Source organism: Amblyomma americanum, chromosome 9 (genome assembly GCF_052857255.1).
Source record: "Amblyomma americanum isolate KBUSLIRL-KWMA chromosome 9, ASM5285725v1, whole genome shotgun sequence".
Lineage (NCBI taxonomy): Eukaryota > Metazoa > Arthropoda > Arachnida > Ixodida > Ixodidae > Amblyomma > Amblyomma americanum.
In genome coordinates, this window is record NC_135505.1 from 139,740,599 (window position 1) to 139,759,032 (window position 18,434).

Genomic DNA, 18,434 nt, shown 5'->3' on the forward strand with positions numbered 1-18,434 from the left:
ATCCTGTACAACGCGCAACTACGACAAAGCAATGCCAACTTTCGGAACGCCCTTTTAGAGCGAGAGCTCTACTCCTTGGGGTACAACTTCCGATTACGATGTGCAAGAGACAATGACCGCCAATACCTCACGAGGTCAAGCCTAACTTAACTGCGTGGCGGTATGGACCAAGCTATGGCATTCTGATCACATGGTCATATGACAATGACCTGATCTTTATATTTGACCCTAACCCTTGACTTTGACTTTTTACCTTGGCATATGATTTGATGCAGTGGCTATTACATCGATCATGACCTTCAGTGTCTCTCAAGGTCAAGCCGAACTTAACTGCTTGGCGGTATGGCCCAAGCTATGGTAGTATACCTGTGGACATTGGGTACCTGACCTAGAATTTTGACCCTTGGCTTATCACCTTGACTTTTGATTTCAGACAATGGGCATCACATCGACCATAATCACCAATGTCTCCCAAGGTCAAACCGAGCTTAACAGCATGGCGGTATGGCACAAGCTATGGTAGTATCACCACATGGTCATACGACTAGGACCATTGGGTAGCTGACCTTTGACCCTGACCCTTGACCTTCAGTTTTGACCTTGACATTAGGTTTGAGACAGTGGGCACCACATCGATCATGACCTTCAATGTCTCACAAGGTCAAACCGAACTTAACTGCGTCGTGTTATAGCCCAAGCTATGGTAGTATTACGACGTGATCATATGAATATGACCATTGGCTACCTAACCTTGACCTTGACATTTGATTTGAGAGGGTGGAGACTATGTTTAACAGAGCTTTCGCTCGTATAACTAGGTACAAGCCACGTTGAACCCCAGCCATTTTTTTTCACTCGTTTGGCTAGTACTTACATCACAATGTATTTGCGGTGCCTGCACTGCTGTCTTAAAAGCCTGGACGACTGTACACCCTCCATGCATCCCGCGATAGGCCGCATGCGGGAAAAGCCAGTAGGAGAAACACCGCCCAGTGAATATTGTTTTTGTGCGCAGAAAAATAACATTTCTTACCTGAGAGGGTTGAAGACGTGCATGGCCGATATCTGGAGCATTGTGGAGAATCTCTCGCCAGGGACAAGACCCCAACCTGAAGCTACGGGCTCCTCTTCGTTGGCCCATGTTGAGAAGGCAACGTGTGTTCCTTCCTGAGTTCTTTGATAGCATTCCGGCATAGTTTCTGGCAAATGCTGGCCCCGTTCATAATGAATGGGCATGGTATCGAGTACAATGCGAATGGCCAAAACATTTCGGTCTGGTGACTTCAGAGCAAGATACAGCCAGTCATCGCTGAAGCATACTGTGAGGTCACCTCTTTTGATGTGAGGTTCCAACTCTGCGAAAGACTTGGCTCCGCTCGTTACGCCCGTGACACTGCGAATGGCGGTGATGCTGGACTGAACGTAAATCCCCAGAGTAAGCATACACAGCGACCAATAACCTATTGCAAAGTTTTGGAATGCTTTAGCATTGTCTCCTGAAGTCGAAGGACTTCTGTCCAAAAATGTGCCGACAAGAAAGAGAGCCAGATGGGACAAGTTGACCTGGTGGCGTCCGAATGACAGAAGACGGCACTTGAGGACCTGGACCATTGCAACCAAAAAGGTTGTGGGCGTGATGATAATCACGAACCATGGGAGCGAAACCCAAGAGTCGGTGAATTTAATCTCCTCTAACTGCTTCCGAAAAACTAAGACGCACAATGATGCCGGGGAAAACTGTGCGTCCATATAGAGACGGAGTTTATTGACGGGAAAGGCAGAGAGGTTCGCCTGAAAAGTAAATATCTGGCCTGCTACTCTGCACTGGGGAAGGGGAAGAGGAGAAAAAAGAGGGTCACGATGGGGTATGATGATGAAGGGAGGAGGCAGATGAAACTACAAAAAAAACACAAGGCCCACTTTCTAACATTACAAACGCGAGGCAGGGTCCATGTCGCTTAAAAAGCGTGATGTTCCAGTAGCAATCCGTTGGCAGTGGGTCAGGGATAAGATCGACGTTTTTGCGAATTACGACGTCGAGAACTCCATTCTTTTCTTGGCAATGTTGATGTCTAGGTGAGCGCATGCGTCCAACAAGGCCAGGACCTCCGACTTCGAAATGACCTCTTCAATGTGACGTGCCTTAATCGAAAACATTGCCGAATATTGGTCGGCGGATTGTTGAATAGCCTGATATCGTTTGGCGAAATGCCGCATTGTCCATTCGTAAGTACGCCCCCAAAACTTACTAGCTCGCACGGTAGGCGAACAGCAAACGAGCTCACAAATCGGAGAGGAATGGACAGGTCTGGAATTCTGCTGCGAAGAATATCTGCGTCAGACTTTCCGACAAACAGGAGTGTTCTGGGTGATATTCTTTTCACCTAGGCCATGATATCGAGCATTAGTGGGGAGAGCTGAGCTTGGGAGAGCTGAGAACATCCACCTAGCCTGCCAAAACGTTGTAGCGCATTTTGATGCATATGCCCCGTCGTAAGTTTCATTTGAAGCCGGCTCGAGGATCAAATCCTCCGAGGGGGGCCTGGTGTCAAAAGACTTCAATGCTAGCATCTGCTTTGAAGTCTTTTGACACCAGGCCCCTCTCGGAGGATTTGATCCTCGGCGCTTGGCCAGATACTTCGAAAACTGTACAGGTAATACAAGCAACGCGAGCGCTCTCGCGCTTTTTAAGCGACACAGGCCTTGCCTCGCGTTTGTGATGTTAGAATGTGTGCCTTGTCTTTTTTTTTGTCTTTTCTCATCTGCCACCTCCCATCATCATCATCATCCCCCATCATGACCCTTTTTTTTCTCCTCTTCCCGTTCCCCAGTGCAGTGTAGCAGGCCAAATATTTACTTTTCCGGCCAAGCATACACAATGTAGCTTTCCGAGGTAACAAAGAGCCAGATGCGGAGCAATGGGAGGACCGGCTAACCAGCTCAAGGTCCAAAGAGACCTAGTTAGCCACGCATGCCGGATGGCCAGGGACAGTGGTGCCTTGGACTAGGGGCGCCAACCACGCTCAGCCTGGAAGACATCGGTAATCTTCGGGCAAGCAGCAAGACTCCTTTATTAGAGCAATAAAGTTTATTCACTCACTCACTCCGGCCAACCTCTCTGCCTTTCCCCTCAGTAAACCCTCTCTCTCTCTCCGGTCAAAGCGCTGTGCTTTTACTGCCAGCTCGGCTGCACGATCTCGTGACTCATGGCTCGAGCCTTGCTCCGCCCTGCCTCGTGGCTCGCGCTGGCGTTCCAGACTGGGCGCCCACTCCGCTAAAAGCTGGTCGCTGCGCTGCCCTCGTTGTAGCATCGGACCGAGCCAACACCGACCGAAACCACCCTGGAAGGCTTCACGTTAGTAAGTGTCTCGACTTCCTTGCGCAGGCTCCGCTTCTGTCGACCACGTTAGAAACGCTAGCTGGAGCTCTGTGCTCTGTAGACCCTCGTGTGCAAGCCAGTCTGCACGATGGACCCCCTCATGAAGGAGTCCTTACCAAGTCGCGAAGCCCTCAACGCGGTCGAATACGACAGGCGAGAAATGTGACACCGCAGAAAATAGTGTCAGCCAGTGGTCTTCGTCTACGGGTAGCCCCGCGAGCGCTGATATGGACCCTCGCAGTATAGGTTCCCTTAGCGTGACGGTGAGCGGACAACGGTTCAAGCCGAAGAGAGTTTGAAAGTTCGGCCTCCCACCAAATTCATACAGTCGTCGTCAGACCACGAGAGGGTCTTCGTCTTGCTAACCACCTTACGGATGATATTGAGGAGCGAGGGCTGGCCTGTATCTGTCTCACAGCTAGGCGGACACCTCAACCGCGCCGTATGGGAAGGGAGAAAGGAGGGACTGAAGGAAGAAAGAGGTGGCGTAGTGGAAGGTTACGGAATAATTTCGACCACCTCCATGGGGATCTTTAACGTGCACTGACGTCGCACAGCACACGGGCGCCTTTGCGTTTTGCCATTTGTTAAACGCGGACTTTCGGGCTGCCACACTAGGCGACGCGGCACAGGGCGCATACGGGAGAAGCGGCTAAACGGGATTATGCAAACGCTGCATCGCCATAATCATCATCAGGCTCACTACGCCACTGCAGGGCAAAGGCCTCTCCCACTTCTGCGAGCTGCGGCCACCGTATCCCCACAAATCTCATACGCCCACCTAACCTTCTGCCGACCCCTGCTGCGCTTGCCTTCTCTTGGAATAAACTCTTTACCTTTAAAGGGCAGTGGTTATCTTGCCATCGCATTACATGCCCTGCCCAAGCTTATTTCTTTCTCTTTATTTCGACTAGGACGTCATTAATCCGCGTTTGTGCCCTCACAGACTCTGCTCGCCTCCGGTCTCATAACGCTACAGTTATCATTTTTCTTTCCATAGCTCGCTGCATTGTATATTCACCCATTATTGCTATCCGAACAACTGCCATCCGTGAGCACTGAATCTAAACACCGGAACAGAAGTGAAAACCGAACTGCTAGCGCGCCTAATTCGCATTTGGCCTAACTACACAAATCGACCATCATTTTTTTTCTCTTACCCACAGCAGACCTCAACGTGATGGACGACCTGGGTGACCTGGAGGACTTCTGCGGCTTGGAAGACCAGATTTTGATCAAGTTTGCGGAACCCTGCCAATTGTCGCAGCTGCCCCCGTCTCTGCACTTGCCTCTGAACTTGCCAAGAGGCAAGTGCAGAGAACTTGAAGATCAGCGGCAGTATGCCGCCACCAGAGCCGAGAGTTTTGTCGCGCAGTGCGACTTCCTCTGCCAACACCGCGTGGTCGCTGCCGTCTTCTCCGGCTGTGTTGCATTTGAGTCCAGCGCGCCTTTCGCCTCGGCAGCCAAGATGATCCTGGCCAATGCTCGCACAATAGTAATTGTGCACAACAGGGACTACGTAGTGAACTTGGTACTTTGGTTCCAGTCGGTGGAGGACCTCATCCTCCACCATGACCTCAGGCTGCAGACGCTGCCGGACGACTGGCGTCGGGACTCCAGGCAATCGCAGTTGAAGAGGCTCCTCGGCAGTGCTCCAGCCATTGGAAAAGACAGCTTGTTCATAGTTGCAGAGGCACTGCGTGAATTGGTCTTCTGTTGTCCTCAGGTAAGCATCTATCGTTTCTGGCATGCCTGGGCATTGCGCGAGGGACTGATGAGACGGACGAGCCGAAATGAGAACCAAAAAGGAAATCAAGTTTATTCAGGAATGAGTTTTGGTTACCCGCCGCGGTGGCTCAGTGGTTACGGCGCTCGGCTACTGATCCGGAGTTCTCGGGTTTGAACCCGACCGCGGCGGCTGCGTTTTTATGGAGGCAAAACGCTAAGGCGCCCGTGTGCTGTGCGATGTCAGTGCACGTTAAAGGTCCCCAGGTGGTCGAAATTATTCCGGAGCCCTCCACTACGGCACCTCTTCCTTTCTTCTTTCACTTCCTCCTTTATCCCTTTCCTTACAGCTCGGTTCAGGTGTCCAACGATATATGAGACAGTTACTGCGCCATTTCCTTTCCCCAAAAGCCTATTATTATTATAACGCTGCCGCCTGTTACTTTATTCCATTATGTAACCACCTCGGTTACCACGGCAACCACTGGGATAAAATGTCTTTGCTATGGAGGCCGCCATCTTGGATTCTGTCCGTGTAATCAGCGTAACTCGGAGGTTCAAAACGCGACCAGTAAAGCTAGCGGTTTAAATGCTTTTGTCCAGAATTGTTGGATGTGCTAAACGGCTGGGTAGTGAATTGCACCATTATTTTGCTGAGAACGAGGCCATATTACAACCAGCTCACGTTTAGCGCTTTTTCTTGCCACGTTGCTTCCTGCAGCTCCGCGAGGTGCAGACTCCCTTGCATGACCTTCTGGAGCCTGGTGATCCATTGCTCAACATGGTGCTGACCAGACATACAAGTTTTCTGACATCTCCAAGCCTAGCCCTGGGTTTAAGTTTTGATTGTTTTCGCGGTGGGAAGACCATCGTGGATATCTCAAGCGATGTAACTCCAGACGTAATGGATCGCGCAAGCGATCTATTCACGAGTGTACGACATCTGGAGGTAAGTCAGCCTTCCACTGTTAGCCTTGCTAGTGATAGCGTTGGCATTAAACAAAGTGTACAGTAAGGGAGTAATTACTGTTTAGCACCACCCGTGCTCAGCCTGTAAAATCGTTGATCCATACGGACTGGTCCAACCATCTGCTAAGCGTCCAGGTTAGCTGAGATGGTAGACTGACTGCCATACACAGGGGGTGGTACCGGGTTCGATCTCCGCGACAGGAAGAATTTTTCTTCAACTGCGAAGTTTCTGGAAAAGACGCTAAGCTTCCCTTTGTAGCCGTATGGCTCAGCATGGGTGTGTACTAGTGAATTATTACTTAGGGATTGCTCTATGCATTGAAATAACGTTTAATCTTCGGGCTTGGCCTCAGTTCTAGTTCTTTAATTCGTTTTCTCTCGACTTGCGGCTCTGGGAGAAACCACCTGCTCATCAAGCAGCCTACGGGAGTTGAGCTAGTTAGGGAATGGTCATGACTGCAAGAATGCCTACGGGAGCTCCTGCCTTTGGTAACCCAGCTTCAACCCTCAATTGTTGAGCGCCAGCGCTGGTGAGGGCAACCGCAGACTTCCCCACGTCCTCCCCAAAACCGGCTACATAATTACGTCCTTCTGACAAGCATATAGAGCTGAAGTGAAAAAGGAAAGGGTCCTTTGGGAGCGAAAGCTCCACTCTCCGTGCTGCAACTTGCAAGGTCAACAAGGATTCGCTTTGACCTCGAGCCGAGCTATATACGCCTTACTTCATAACAAGACTGAGCCAAGATTAAGCCGTCGCCAAGATTAAGCGAATGTTTAGAGCCAGCACTGCGAAGAGACTGCCGTGAAGGGGGAGAGGTGGCACAGAGTATCTGCCAGTGCTCTGTGTTCCAATCAGCGTACGTTATACCGACGTCATACCTCTAAAAGGAAGGCGCAAACGAGTTTACATGGCCGCGTGTACAGGCGGTGTTGTACCCTGCATGGACTGAATAACGCGTTGAAGCTCTGTGTGATTTAGGCCTTTTGTATCTCGTCATTTGCGCTTTCTTCTGGAATGGAGCTCTTGGCATGCCGGCCGCAGTTTTAGGAAGGCCAAAGGCAAAATACGCCCGCGGGCTATGCAATGCCAGCGCATGTTGAATAACCACAGGCACTACGCCCGCGGGCTATGCAATGCCAGCGCATGTTGAATAACCACAGGCACTAAAGTCGATCCAGAGCCTTTCTTCATGGTGTTGTTCAATATCCGCGTAGATTTTAATTCTACAGCGTTGGAGCGGGCGTTCGAAGGGAAATCTGTGCGCGTTGTCGCATGAGTTAAGGAATAGTAGAGAGGGTTGGGAGGTAATAGGTTCAGCTGTAGAATGGTAACGATAGTTTGTGACTATGAGGTCGTAGCATCACAGAAACATCTTTATGGTGTATGAGGATGTAAAGTGAATTAATGACGCTGAAAAGTCAATCGCGAAAATTAGTTAGGAATCGAACCCGTGACCCTTGGGTTGCGAGTCAGACATGCTACCCGTATAGCCACAGAGGCAAGTTCGTTCGACTTAAAGCAGACCTTTTGTGTATTGTGGTGTATCACGTGTTCTGGTATGCAAACTGATGTATGCTGATGGTTGTGTGTATAGCTAGAAAAAGGTACTAATTAAAATAAAAATGGCGAATAACCATTACCGCTGTCACGTCATACCTTTAAGACGGAGCTTAAGTGCCCTTAATTTTTGCAACATGTAGTCTCCCATGACATACCTGATTTCGTCAGTGCGCTTAGTAAAACTTGCATAATACGCCGATTGAAACATGCACACACAAGCATTATGAGATTGTGGTTTAACACGGATTCACATAATCGTGAGTCACTCACACCCTATCCTTGAGCGCATTTCAAATTTAGTGCTTTCAACTGGGACAACGTCGCACTGTCGGGAAAGAAATGACATTACTGGATCTAGCGACTGTATACACTGCAAGCTGTAGACACATAAAACTTGATTAGGAAAGCAAAAAACATTGGCTTGCCTATCAAGATACCGCTTCGTGCGAGCCAGTTGAGTGTGTTGCGGCTGTCGTCGACGAAATACTCACAGGCACAACGTACGCTATGAAAGCGCACGGGTTATGGCCTGGCTGTAGAACCCTGGCACTCTGAGCCCAAAGCGCAGCTAAGAACGCACTGATTTTACTCTGCTGTACGGGGTATACGGGCGCTTTTTTTTTTCTCGGTACAATGGGACGAGCCCTCACATCCTTATTTCAGCATTACACACCCAGCATTTTCATTCTTTTCCACAGGTAACCACGCGGCACATGGACTCGGTGCCCAAGATTCGCAACTTCTCCGGTGTGACCGACCTCTCCTTACGTTACGAGAACTACCCGCTCCCGTTCCACTGCCTCCTGGAAGGCGGGCTCACGAACCTGCGTCTGAAACACCTGTCGCTATGTGGCGTCTCACACATCAGTTTATCAGCCATCTCAAGACACTGGCCAACCCTCGAGAGCCTGTCCCTTTTTAACTGCGCCCTCGTGATTGAGGAACCAAAGCTCCCGCCGGCTTCTTTGGGGAGCTTGTTGAGTCTTCGACTGTGGCACGGAAAAAGCGGCGAACAGTTCCACAAGCGTGCGATGAATGCGCTTTTAAAAGCGACGACGCGGCTCACAACGTTGCACCTCGATGGCGCAGTACTCTGTGCGTTGTTTCTTGCTCGCTGCAGTGAGGAACCGTTACCATATTTGGAGCGCTTGACCCTCGACGCAGGTCGGGTGCCAGCACTGAAAGTCACTCCCGATGACATGCAGTGCCTTATAGGCGCCCTGCCGTCGCTTCGTTGTGTGGTGACTGATAGCTCCGACTTTCGGCTTTTCTTTGAGCAGTGTCTGCCCGCAGTTAAGCTGACTTGGTGCCACTGTACCACATGTGCTGCGGAATTTCCCTTCATCAACCGTGCACAGAACCTTTTCTGGACAACTCACATTGCCTGAGATTCCCGAAAAACTCGACCTACCGGAAAATCCTGCACCGCAATCGCATGAACAATAACTCAGACCGACGACTGAAACCTTGTTTTTCTGCCGGATCTGAAGCCTGATCTGAACGTCGCCAAAGTGCTGTGTTGTCCTTGTGATCCACAATCGGGGCTAACATCTGGGCCGCTCAAGCTACATTCTCGGCTTTCTTTCAAAGTCAGTGACGATTTTGCCGAAAGTTTCCGCCTAACCGAACAGAGCCCGCTAACAAGTCTGCACATAGTAGCATATCCTGTCCCATGCCTACCGCCAGGGTATCTTTATTCCGATGATGATGACCTTCGATGTCTCGTCGGGACGATGGCATTTGGAGATTAACTTCTAGGACTTTGCTTGTAAGACGTCGCAGGGCCCGGTGATGTTTTCAATGCTCACGCCTGAAAGCTCAGCGGCATACCATTATGCCTAGGCATAATGGTATGCCTAGGCATAATGCAGAGGCAGCTGCCTCTCCTATTCGTTCTCCGGACACGCGGTTCGCCCACGTCTACATCGATCCTGCTGGACCCTTGCCGTTGTCACGTAAGGCCTATTGATCACGTGCGTCGATCGGTTCACACGTTGGCCCTAGGCGCTCTCGACTACTGACATCAAGGCATATACAGCTGCTGCAACTTTCGTGACCGGCTCGGTGACGCTCTTTGGCTGCCCCGTTGTTGTCCCTATTGACCGAGGCCGCTAGTTTCAATTGGCTCTGTTCACCACTTTTGTCAACATCCTGGCCTGCAGACACAGTGCCATACGACTACCTACCATTCATTGTCCTTTGGTACGGGGAACTGGTCCGCCGGCTGCTCAAGGCTGCTGTCAACACCTGCTAGCCACGCGAACGCTGGTCCGACCGCCTTCCCCTCTTCCTTCTGGGCATCGGCTCAGCACTCGAGGCACTCAATGTACCGAAAATTTGAGGCATGCACTGCAATAGAACTGGCATCTCCACAGAGAGCCTTGCTTCGTGAACTGCACGCCCTAAAGATTTTCTTGCGCCATACGCTTCCCAGATTTTTGGCCCTCTTCGCATTTTCGCACAGGTGATTGGAGATTGGAATGATGATTGGATTGGAAGGTGATTGGAGAGGTGGAATTGGCGGTGTTTGCAGAGGTGGAGTGGGGAGCTATAGGTGATTGGTACGTTTCGCATTTTCCACCGTGGAGCAGTTAAAGGCGCAATGTGTTAAAAAAAAAATTCTACAGTACATTTTCATCGGCAAGAAACGAGCACGCAATGATTGAAATCGCTCTGGGGCAAGAAATGCAATCAATTTAATGCAACTATGAGAAGGCAGCAGCTCAGCGTATAACTTGCAAGCTGTTAGGTAATCAGCTCCGTTTCCTAAAATTTGGCGATGGAATATATGGTGTAGCATATACTTTTGACAAAGCCACCCAAAGAACGACGACCGCAGGAGTTCAGGTACACAGACATCGCATGCGCAACGCCCCGCTACAGCCTCTTCTTTTCTATTTTTTTTAATTATTACTTGCTTCATGAGAAGTTTAATTTTCCTAAGAAATCGCATTCTGCAGAATACAATGCAGCTGGGTCTTTGCAGATGTACTCCCTAGTCTGCTTTTTGTGTTATTTTATGTATGCATGCACTCTCGCCGTTCTTTGGTGCCGACGGCTATACGTAACGTTGTACGCGCAAAAGTGGAAGAAAGGAGCTTTGGGCGCATTTAGTGGCGCACGTCACAGCGTGTTGGGCGTGCGGTGTGTTTTTGTGCGCAACTATGTAAACAAAGGTTACAATTGATTTTTTGTGTGTCATGTCGTTTTTCGTCTACAGAGAGTCAAATTAAGCCTTTTTTTGTGCTCGGACAACTCTGTAAACGTCCCCTGAATTATCTCCGTTTGGAGGATGAGTATATATGACAATTCGGCGCAGGTTGAGTCTTATTCTCAAGCACTTGCTGCTCAAAAGAAATTACGGCCGGGGCTAGCAGACATCTGCATTCGAACACAACTCAAGAACGAAGCGGCAGCTGCCCCTCAAAGGAAGTCCCTCCAGCCGATGGTGTCGACTGTTTTTCATGATGCGCCCTGGTTATTCCGATTAAACGTGGTAGATCTCATTCGATTTCTCACCCTTACGATGCCATATGCTAGCATATCCGAGGGGATTATATAACAATTAAATATAACATCATGAGAATCGGTCGACACCATTGGCTGGAGAGCCTATACTTTGAGAGGCATCTGCCTTTTTTCCCGAGTTGTATCGGAATATAGCTGATGCAAGAATTCAGCGAAAACAGTTGGATTTACCCTTGATGATTAATTTGATGTTTTTACTAACAATAATTGGTTTTTGGGGAAAGGAATTAAATGGCGCAGTATCTGTCCCACATCTCGGCGGACACCTGAACCGCGCCGTAAGGGAAGGGATAAAGGAGGGAGTGAAAGAAAGAAGGAAGAGGTGCCGTAGTGGAGGGCTCCGGAATAATATCGACCACCTGGGGATCTTTAACGTGCACTGACATCGCACAGCACACGAGCGCCTTTGCGTTTTTCCTCCATAAAAACGCAGCCGCCGCGGTCGGGTTGGAACCCGGGAACTCTGGATCAGTAGCCGAGTGCCCTAACCACTGAGCCACCGTGGCAGATTTGATGTTTTTACTCTAACCGACGTTTCACACATGTAGCAGAATCTGTCTGGAGGGTGCAGGTGGGTGGCGGTTCTGGGTGTGGATGAAGGTGGAGTCGGGGGGAGGCATAGGAGATTTGAAAGGTGATTGGAGAGGTGGAGTGGGAAGGTCAACTGGGGAGGCGGATTAGGGAGATGGAGAGGGCAGGTGATTGGAAATGTGTTTGGAGGTAGAGCAGGTAGGTGATTTGAGATGAGTGGGAAAGTGGATTGGGGAGGTCGAATGGGAATTCAGGTTATTGAGGAGGCGAGTGGGGAGGTGGAGTGGGCTGGTCATTTCTTTAGAAGGCAGGTGACTTTCCTACTGCATCTTAGAATTCATTTTCAAGGACAGTTTTTTGTTTTGCTGCTTCATGTGCTTTTATGGGCAGAGGCCTTGTGATGGGTGGAGTTAAGAGGGTCGGTGGTGGATGGTGCTCATGGAGGGTAAAGTTGAGTAGATCGGTGGTGGATAGCACCTCTAATGTGTGAAGGTTGGCGAGGGTGGTGTGATTAGGTAGGCAACCCATATCCAGGGGAGTGCAATGTCTGGTGGACAGAGCTTCTGAATGGTGATTCTTGCATCAGTATGCCTTACCACCGACTGAAGCTTAATTTAACTCCGAGGTGTGGATGGTTGTGGTGCGCCTTTTACAGCACTAACTATTAGCTGGACTTCAGGTGAAACCTTTTAATCTGGCCAAAATGCAAGCCTTGGTCTTTTGTCACATCAGAACACTTGGCAGGAAACTCGTGGTGCACCGTCACTCAACCACTCGCTGTGGTGGTAAAGAAGGTGAGTCGCTCAAAGCACACTAGGATAAGTTTCACGAATAATTCGGTTAATAATCCTTCACTCCCTCTTGAAGAACGTTAAAATGCCAGTAAAAATTGCACATTCCCAATCTAATTCCCACTTCTGAAGTATACGCATATTGTACCTTTTATACTTGAGAACTTTTAATCTGATGATTATGATTATGGATTTTTATGGCGTAAGGGCATCTATAGCCAAAGAGCGCCATGGCAGAAGGTGTTTTCGTCTTCTCAAGGTGGAAATTTGAAAGTTTTTGCCCTTCTTATCCCCATTGAAATAGCCGCTGCTATTGGCAGCACTATGCAAAAACAAATAAATAAAACAAAGTGCCAACTGCTGCATACAGTGGTGCTGTGTACAATGCGGCAGCGAAACTTAATTCTAGAAAAAGAACATTATCGCAAAATTCGTATCGGACATCTGGAAGCCCTAGTCTAAGATAAAATTGCTTATGTAAAGCTTCTGAATGCAATCAATCTTAAGAGGACTGCAGTGCTCAGAAATTTTTTTTCAGAGCCATATTCCTTCACATCGAAAAAATGACTATGCGGCGACAAGGAAAGACGGATGAAGGATGCTTTATTCTGCTTGGTGCATAGAAGAACAGGAAAACCGTCACGTTTATATCATTGTCTGATGCATTTTCTGGTGACAGCACTTCATACATTATATTCGTTGCAAGTTGCAAAAATACAAACATGAATAGTATATGCAAAGTGCTTGTAGTTAATGTTATGATATTATATATTCTTCCATTAAAAAAAACATTTTTTGCATTTTGTTTCTTTTCATGCGCCCTATTTTATTAGCGGCTTAATACAAACCCGGGAAATGAGGATCCCTCCTATTCCTCTAACACAAAATTGACCCTCAGGATACAAAATTGACCCTCAGGATATTCGGTTCTTCGTCTGGCATATTTGACGTTGTTTTAGAGGTGCTCCGTAATCCTCAAGAAATGCCACTTAGATGTGCTATTCATGCATTAAGGAAAACAATGTTGTTACACTTTAATCAGTTCTAAACGAGCAATCTGAAAACTGCAATTTTTTTACGAAAAAGCTTCTACTAGTTACTAAACTTTTTCTGCACCGTGTATTCAAAGTGCTGGTACAATGAACTGTTGTTAGGTTAACTACCTTAATCAAAACTCCAAGCTTATAGTGGCCCATCCTTTTGACCCATAAACCTGAACTGTAATAAAATGCTCTTCTTAACTCTGGCTCTTCATGATTCAAACAAATGCTGGGTTCCCATAGAGTTTGCATTCTGGACAGTCAATTGTGTTTCCTGTTTCCGGGAATACACATAGTATTAAGGTCATTTATATCTCAAAACCTGATCGAAAATCAGGAACAGAATGGCCTTCATTAACATCAGAAACGCAAATTTAAAAGTGCCTTTACTAAGATGAGTTTTGGGCAAGTTGGTTGCTCAGCTTTGACATAACTGCAGCACGAAAAAAGACGAACACAATGGAAAGAACACACATGAACACACAGCAATAGTCTGTGTCGTGTGTGCTCCTTCCATTGTGTTCATCTTTTTTCGCGCGGCAGTTATGTCGAAGTTAAAATCGCCTGTTCCTCCATGTTTTGCAGCAATTTTTTCACACAGTCTATGTGGCTGAGTAGAGGCCTTGTTGAGATATCGCTGTTGTCGTAAATACACAGGAACCCAAAGGCCGACGACCAGGATATGATCGTTCCTAAGTCCGCAGTGACCCCTTGGTTGCATAAGTTGTCAGCTGAAAAGTGTTATTCTGAACATGCCTACTGCACAGTCGCCACGTCGCAAGGGATCTACTTATTTCTGAAAGTACTTCGTGGCAGTTATGAAATCTTGTAATCTTCGTCCTTTAAGATAATGTGGCCAGTTACTACCACATTTGCTTCAAATGAAATATGCGGCGAAATTGCAGCTCATTTCCCAGACCACTCGTGACGCTTATGACTAGCACTAAACCAGGCGGCTTGCTTGGTGACGTCAAAACCATGTGCTAATCTCACTGGCCACGTCTCAGTTCAGCTCGTCACATCAGCGTGTACAGGTCAAAGCAGTATCAAAGGGAGCACCTAATATCCACGTTAACAACGAATCATTCCGCGGTGTGAGTGAGAAGAACCAACTGGTTTTTACTTAGCACTTCCACTCTGAAAGATTAAGAAGGCTACAACCTTCTCTCAGGTTTCATGCAAGAATAAAACTAAAACTGGGGCCGTATTCTGTAACGTTTTATTCGTTTCCATTTCATTTGACTCTCTGCCATTATTCGCTGATCCCTGTGACGTAGGCTGTGAAGGATGATGCCACGCTAGTGGTGGTAGAAATACACCGATAATGCCACTCACACTCCTTATGCACATGCGCACTGGTGAACCAGCGAAGAATGACAGAACTTGATGCACCTGACGCACAAAGAAGCTTCACCGGCACCAGCTTTATTGTTGTTTAAAGGTGGCTGCAGAGCTATGCGGTGCCTGTAAGCACGAGTCGCCAGAACATGGTCCTTCCGACAAGGCCGGACTAGATGTGTCAGCACTGCAGCCAGACCTGCCGTGTCTATGGCTGATCATTTGCTTCTGCACTTCTTGTTGCTTTTGTCACGGTTGACATCGCAAGCAAACTAAAACACAATAAAATGTCCCAAAATATGGCCCTGGCTCTTGAGTCGCAACATTTCCGCTACCTGTCCTTGTCCACCGTTAGTTACTCTTTATATCCACTCCTATATTGCCTCTCTCTTGAGTGGAGTTGATGCAGACACCTGGAGACAATTGCTGCACATTTGAATGCGATAGCATTAGAGTTCACGTAAGGAGCAGATTCGCCCTCCGATGTCACAAAATTTGGTGATTTGCTGATAAAGGGCACGTGACATTGCAATGTCATCCCAATCTGGTATCTACCCTCCATCTCAGGTGGCAACGTGCCCGCCAGGTTGTGAGCAACCTGCACTGTGGCAATTCATGATTGTTCAAAAGAGGTCTTGTCACCTTGTGACGTCATTACAGCCTCCCACCAGGTTGTGAGCAACCTAATTTCTAGACAGCCACCTAGCTAAATGTATATATGCAAAGAGTGGCACCATCATAGCATAGCGAATACCTGCTACTGCAACTAGCAGCCCGAATATAGCGGCTGATGGCTCGACAATGGCAAAAAAGCTAAGGCAAACACACAGAAAGATGTGAAATCGAATGCTATAGCGTTTCATTCATAAGGTGACCTAAGCATCTCCATAGTTTTTTTTTCATATGCTGCTCCTTCGCATGCTGACTCGTTAATGTTCAGTGTCATGCCTCACGAAAACTGTCAAAAATATTTTTCCAAGCACTCGGTGATATATGTCTCTAAGCAACAATATTAAAAAGACACGAGTCAGGAGCCACCTAGCTAAATGTCATATATGCAGAGTGGCACCATCACAGCATAGCGAATACCTCCTACTGTAACTAGCAGCCCGAATATAGCGGCTGATGGATCAACAATGGCAAAGAAGCTAAGGAAAACACACAAAAGAAGTGAAATTGAATGCTATAGCATTTCATTCTTAAGGTGACCTAAGCATCGCCATTGTTTTTTTTTTTTTTCCGTATGCTGCTCCTTCAGAGTGTCATGCCTCCCGATAACTGTCAAAAATATTTTTCCAAGCGCTCGGTAAGATATGTCTCTAAGCAACAATATCATAAAGATACGTGTCAAAGTCCAGACAATGCAGATGCGTCCGCTCATCTAGATGTCGCAGCGCAGGAATCACCATGGAATCTTGGCCACGGCGACCACATATCCATTGAGAAGAAATACAAAATGCAATCCCGGGCGGAGTGATGTAAGCTCAGGTTTGAGATCCCCAGCTGGTCAAAATTATTCCGGAGCCCTCCAAAACGATGCCATTTTCTGGTTTCTTCTTGCGACCCCTAAAAATATTGGTTAATATTTAACGTTGCAATGGCAGCAGTCGCGCAGTCAGCACAGTGAAAGGCTTCCAAAAGAAGCGCCCTTTATTTCTCTGACTTCCAACCACAAAGAAATGAACTCTAGCAGCGATAGCAACAAATGCGCTCGATGGTCATCGAAGAACAGCATCACTGCTGCTTTTGTCCGTGTTCAATTTAAAGCTTACAATGAACCTTTGAGACAAGGGGCCAAAAAACAACTCTGTACAACAGAGAGGGAGAGAAATAACATTTATTAGCACCAATGAAAAGGTTGACGGGGACCTGAGGCACAGCTCAGTCCCAGCAATGTTCTCCCCGTCAGCCGTAGACTGGGTTCTCCTGGATCTGAGCAGCGGCCAGGGCGAGACAGATGACTTCGCATTGTCCCTTTTCTTTCTGTTTGCGAAGCAGTACCTCCTAGGACACAACAATCTCGAATAATCTAGAGGCAACTGCGCGAGGCTGCGATCATTCTAGATAAACCTAGTCGCATCTCGTGTCACAAAGTTGCGAAACCCGGGTGCCGATGGCCCTAAGCATGAATAAGTAAACATAACAAAGCTTTGTGACAATAATAATATTGTTATACCTGGACGGCCAGAACACACAGCTTGGGAGTGCGTTGGGGATAAAGACTTCTGTTAAACGCAGTGGTGGCCTAGTGGTTTATGCATCCACCTTGCATGGGCAGGGTGCAGGGTTCGATCACCAGTACCACCTGGTACCCACTGGCGATTACAATAGGTAAAAGGTTTCCCATGGCCTGGTGCTTGACTTTATCGACGGTGAAATTTTTAGAAAATTGGTCCTTGACCCTAACTTGTCCAGGCGAAAATACTTTGCGCAATGGTGCTCTGTGGCCCAAGCTGCCTACGAGCCATAAAAATTTGTCATCATCAAGTGTTCTTGTTATTTTTTTTTATGGGGTTTAATGTCCCAAACTGCCTCAAACTATGAGGGATGCCGTAGTGAAGGGCTTCGGATAATTTCGGCCGTCTGGGGTTCTCCAACGTGCACTGACATCGCATAGTACACGGGCCTCTAGCATTTCGCCTCCATCGAAATGCAACAGCCACGGCCGAAATCGAACCTGCGTCTTTCGGGTCAGCAGCCGAGCACAATAACCACTGAGCCACGAAGTGTAATGTTCCATTCAGTGCACTCAGCACTGAATGAGCCATTCGTGCTTTCTATTAAACCAAGAAAGCGTGCTCAATGGAACGGTTTCTTTTTTTATGGCAAGGTCAGTTATTTGGATTTCTCCTTGAACTGCCGATGAAGTGGAAGGTGTAATGGCAGAAAGCGCTTTCAAGATTTGCTTTGGCGAAATTAAATTATATGAAGCACAATATTGAATTTCTAAAGCTTTTTTTTCCAATATAAGGAATGTTTTCAATTTTAAATCTTCACTTTATTTCAGTTTGATACCGTAATTATTACTGTGATTGTAATTGAAGCCTTAAATGTAATATATATATAGAAAGTCACATGTAAATTTCTAGAATTTGTTTGTATTTAACATTTTAAAATTTAAAAATACACCGTTTGAACAGTTTGAAATTCTGAAATTTTTAATTACGAAAATTATTTGTTCAGGAGAGGGTACGCCCTCTCCTTTTCGAAATTATGAAAATAAGTGGACAGGATTGGTATGCCTCTCCATGCAAACCACTTTTATGTTTCCGTTTGCTAAAATCTACAGCGACACAATTTTGCAAGCTGTCAGCTGCGAGCTCTGGACAAGCCGTAGCCTAGTTTGGTCCTTTTTTTGTCGCATTTTTCGCACCTAAATAAATTGCTTCCACAAAGCTACATGCATTTTCCTCGCTGATGCCAGCCAATATGTGCGACCTCCTTTCTTGAAAAATGCAAAAAAAAAACATGGCTGTAGAAAAATTTGATCCACGCCAACTTTATTTTCTTTGCTTCGAATTGTCGCTGCTAAGCTCTCTCAATGAAATTGAGCCGTGTAGTGATAGAATACA

General features: G+C 47.4%; 1 protein-coding gene across 1 annotated transcript; it reads left to right on the forward strand.

The window, feature by feature from the left end:
* Positions 1-4,559: 4,559 nt before the first annotated feature.
* On the forward strand, positions 4,560-5,725 carry LOC144103738 (uncharacterized). Its single transcript, XM_077636393.1, has 2 exons — positions 4,560-5,105; positions 5,708-5,725. The coding sequence occupies exons 1-2, from the start codon at positions 4,560-4,562 to the stop codon at positions 5,723-5,725; spliced, it is 564 nt and encodes a 187-aa protein (XP_077492519.1).
* Positions 5,726-18,434: the final 12,709 nt, after the last annotated feature.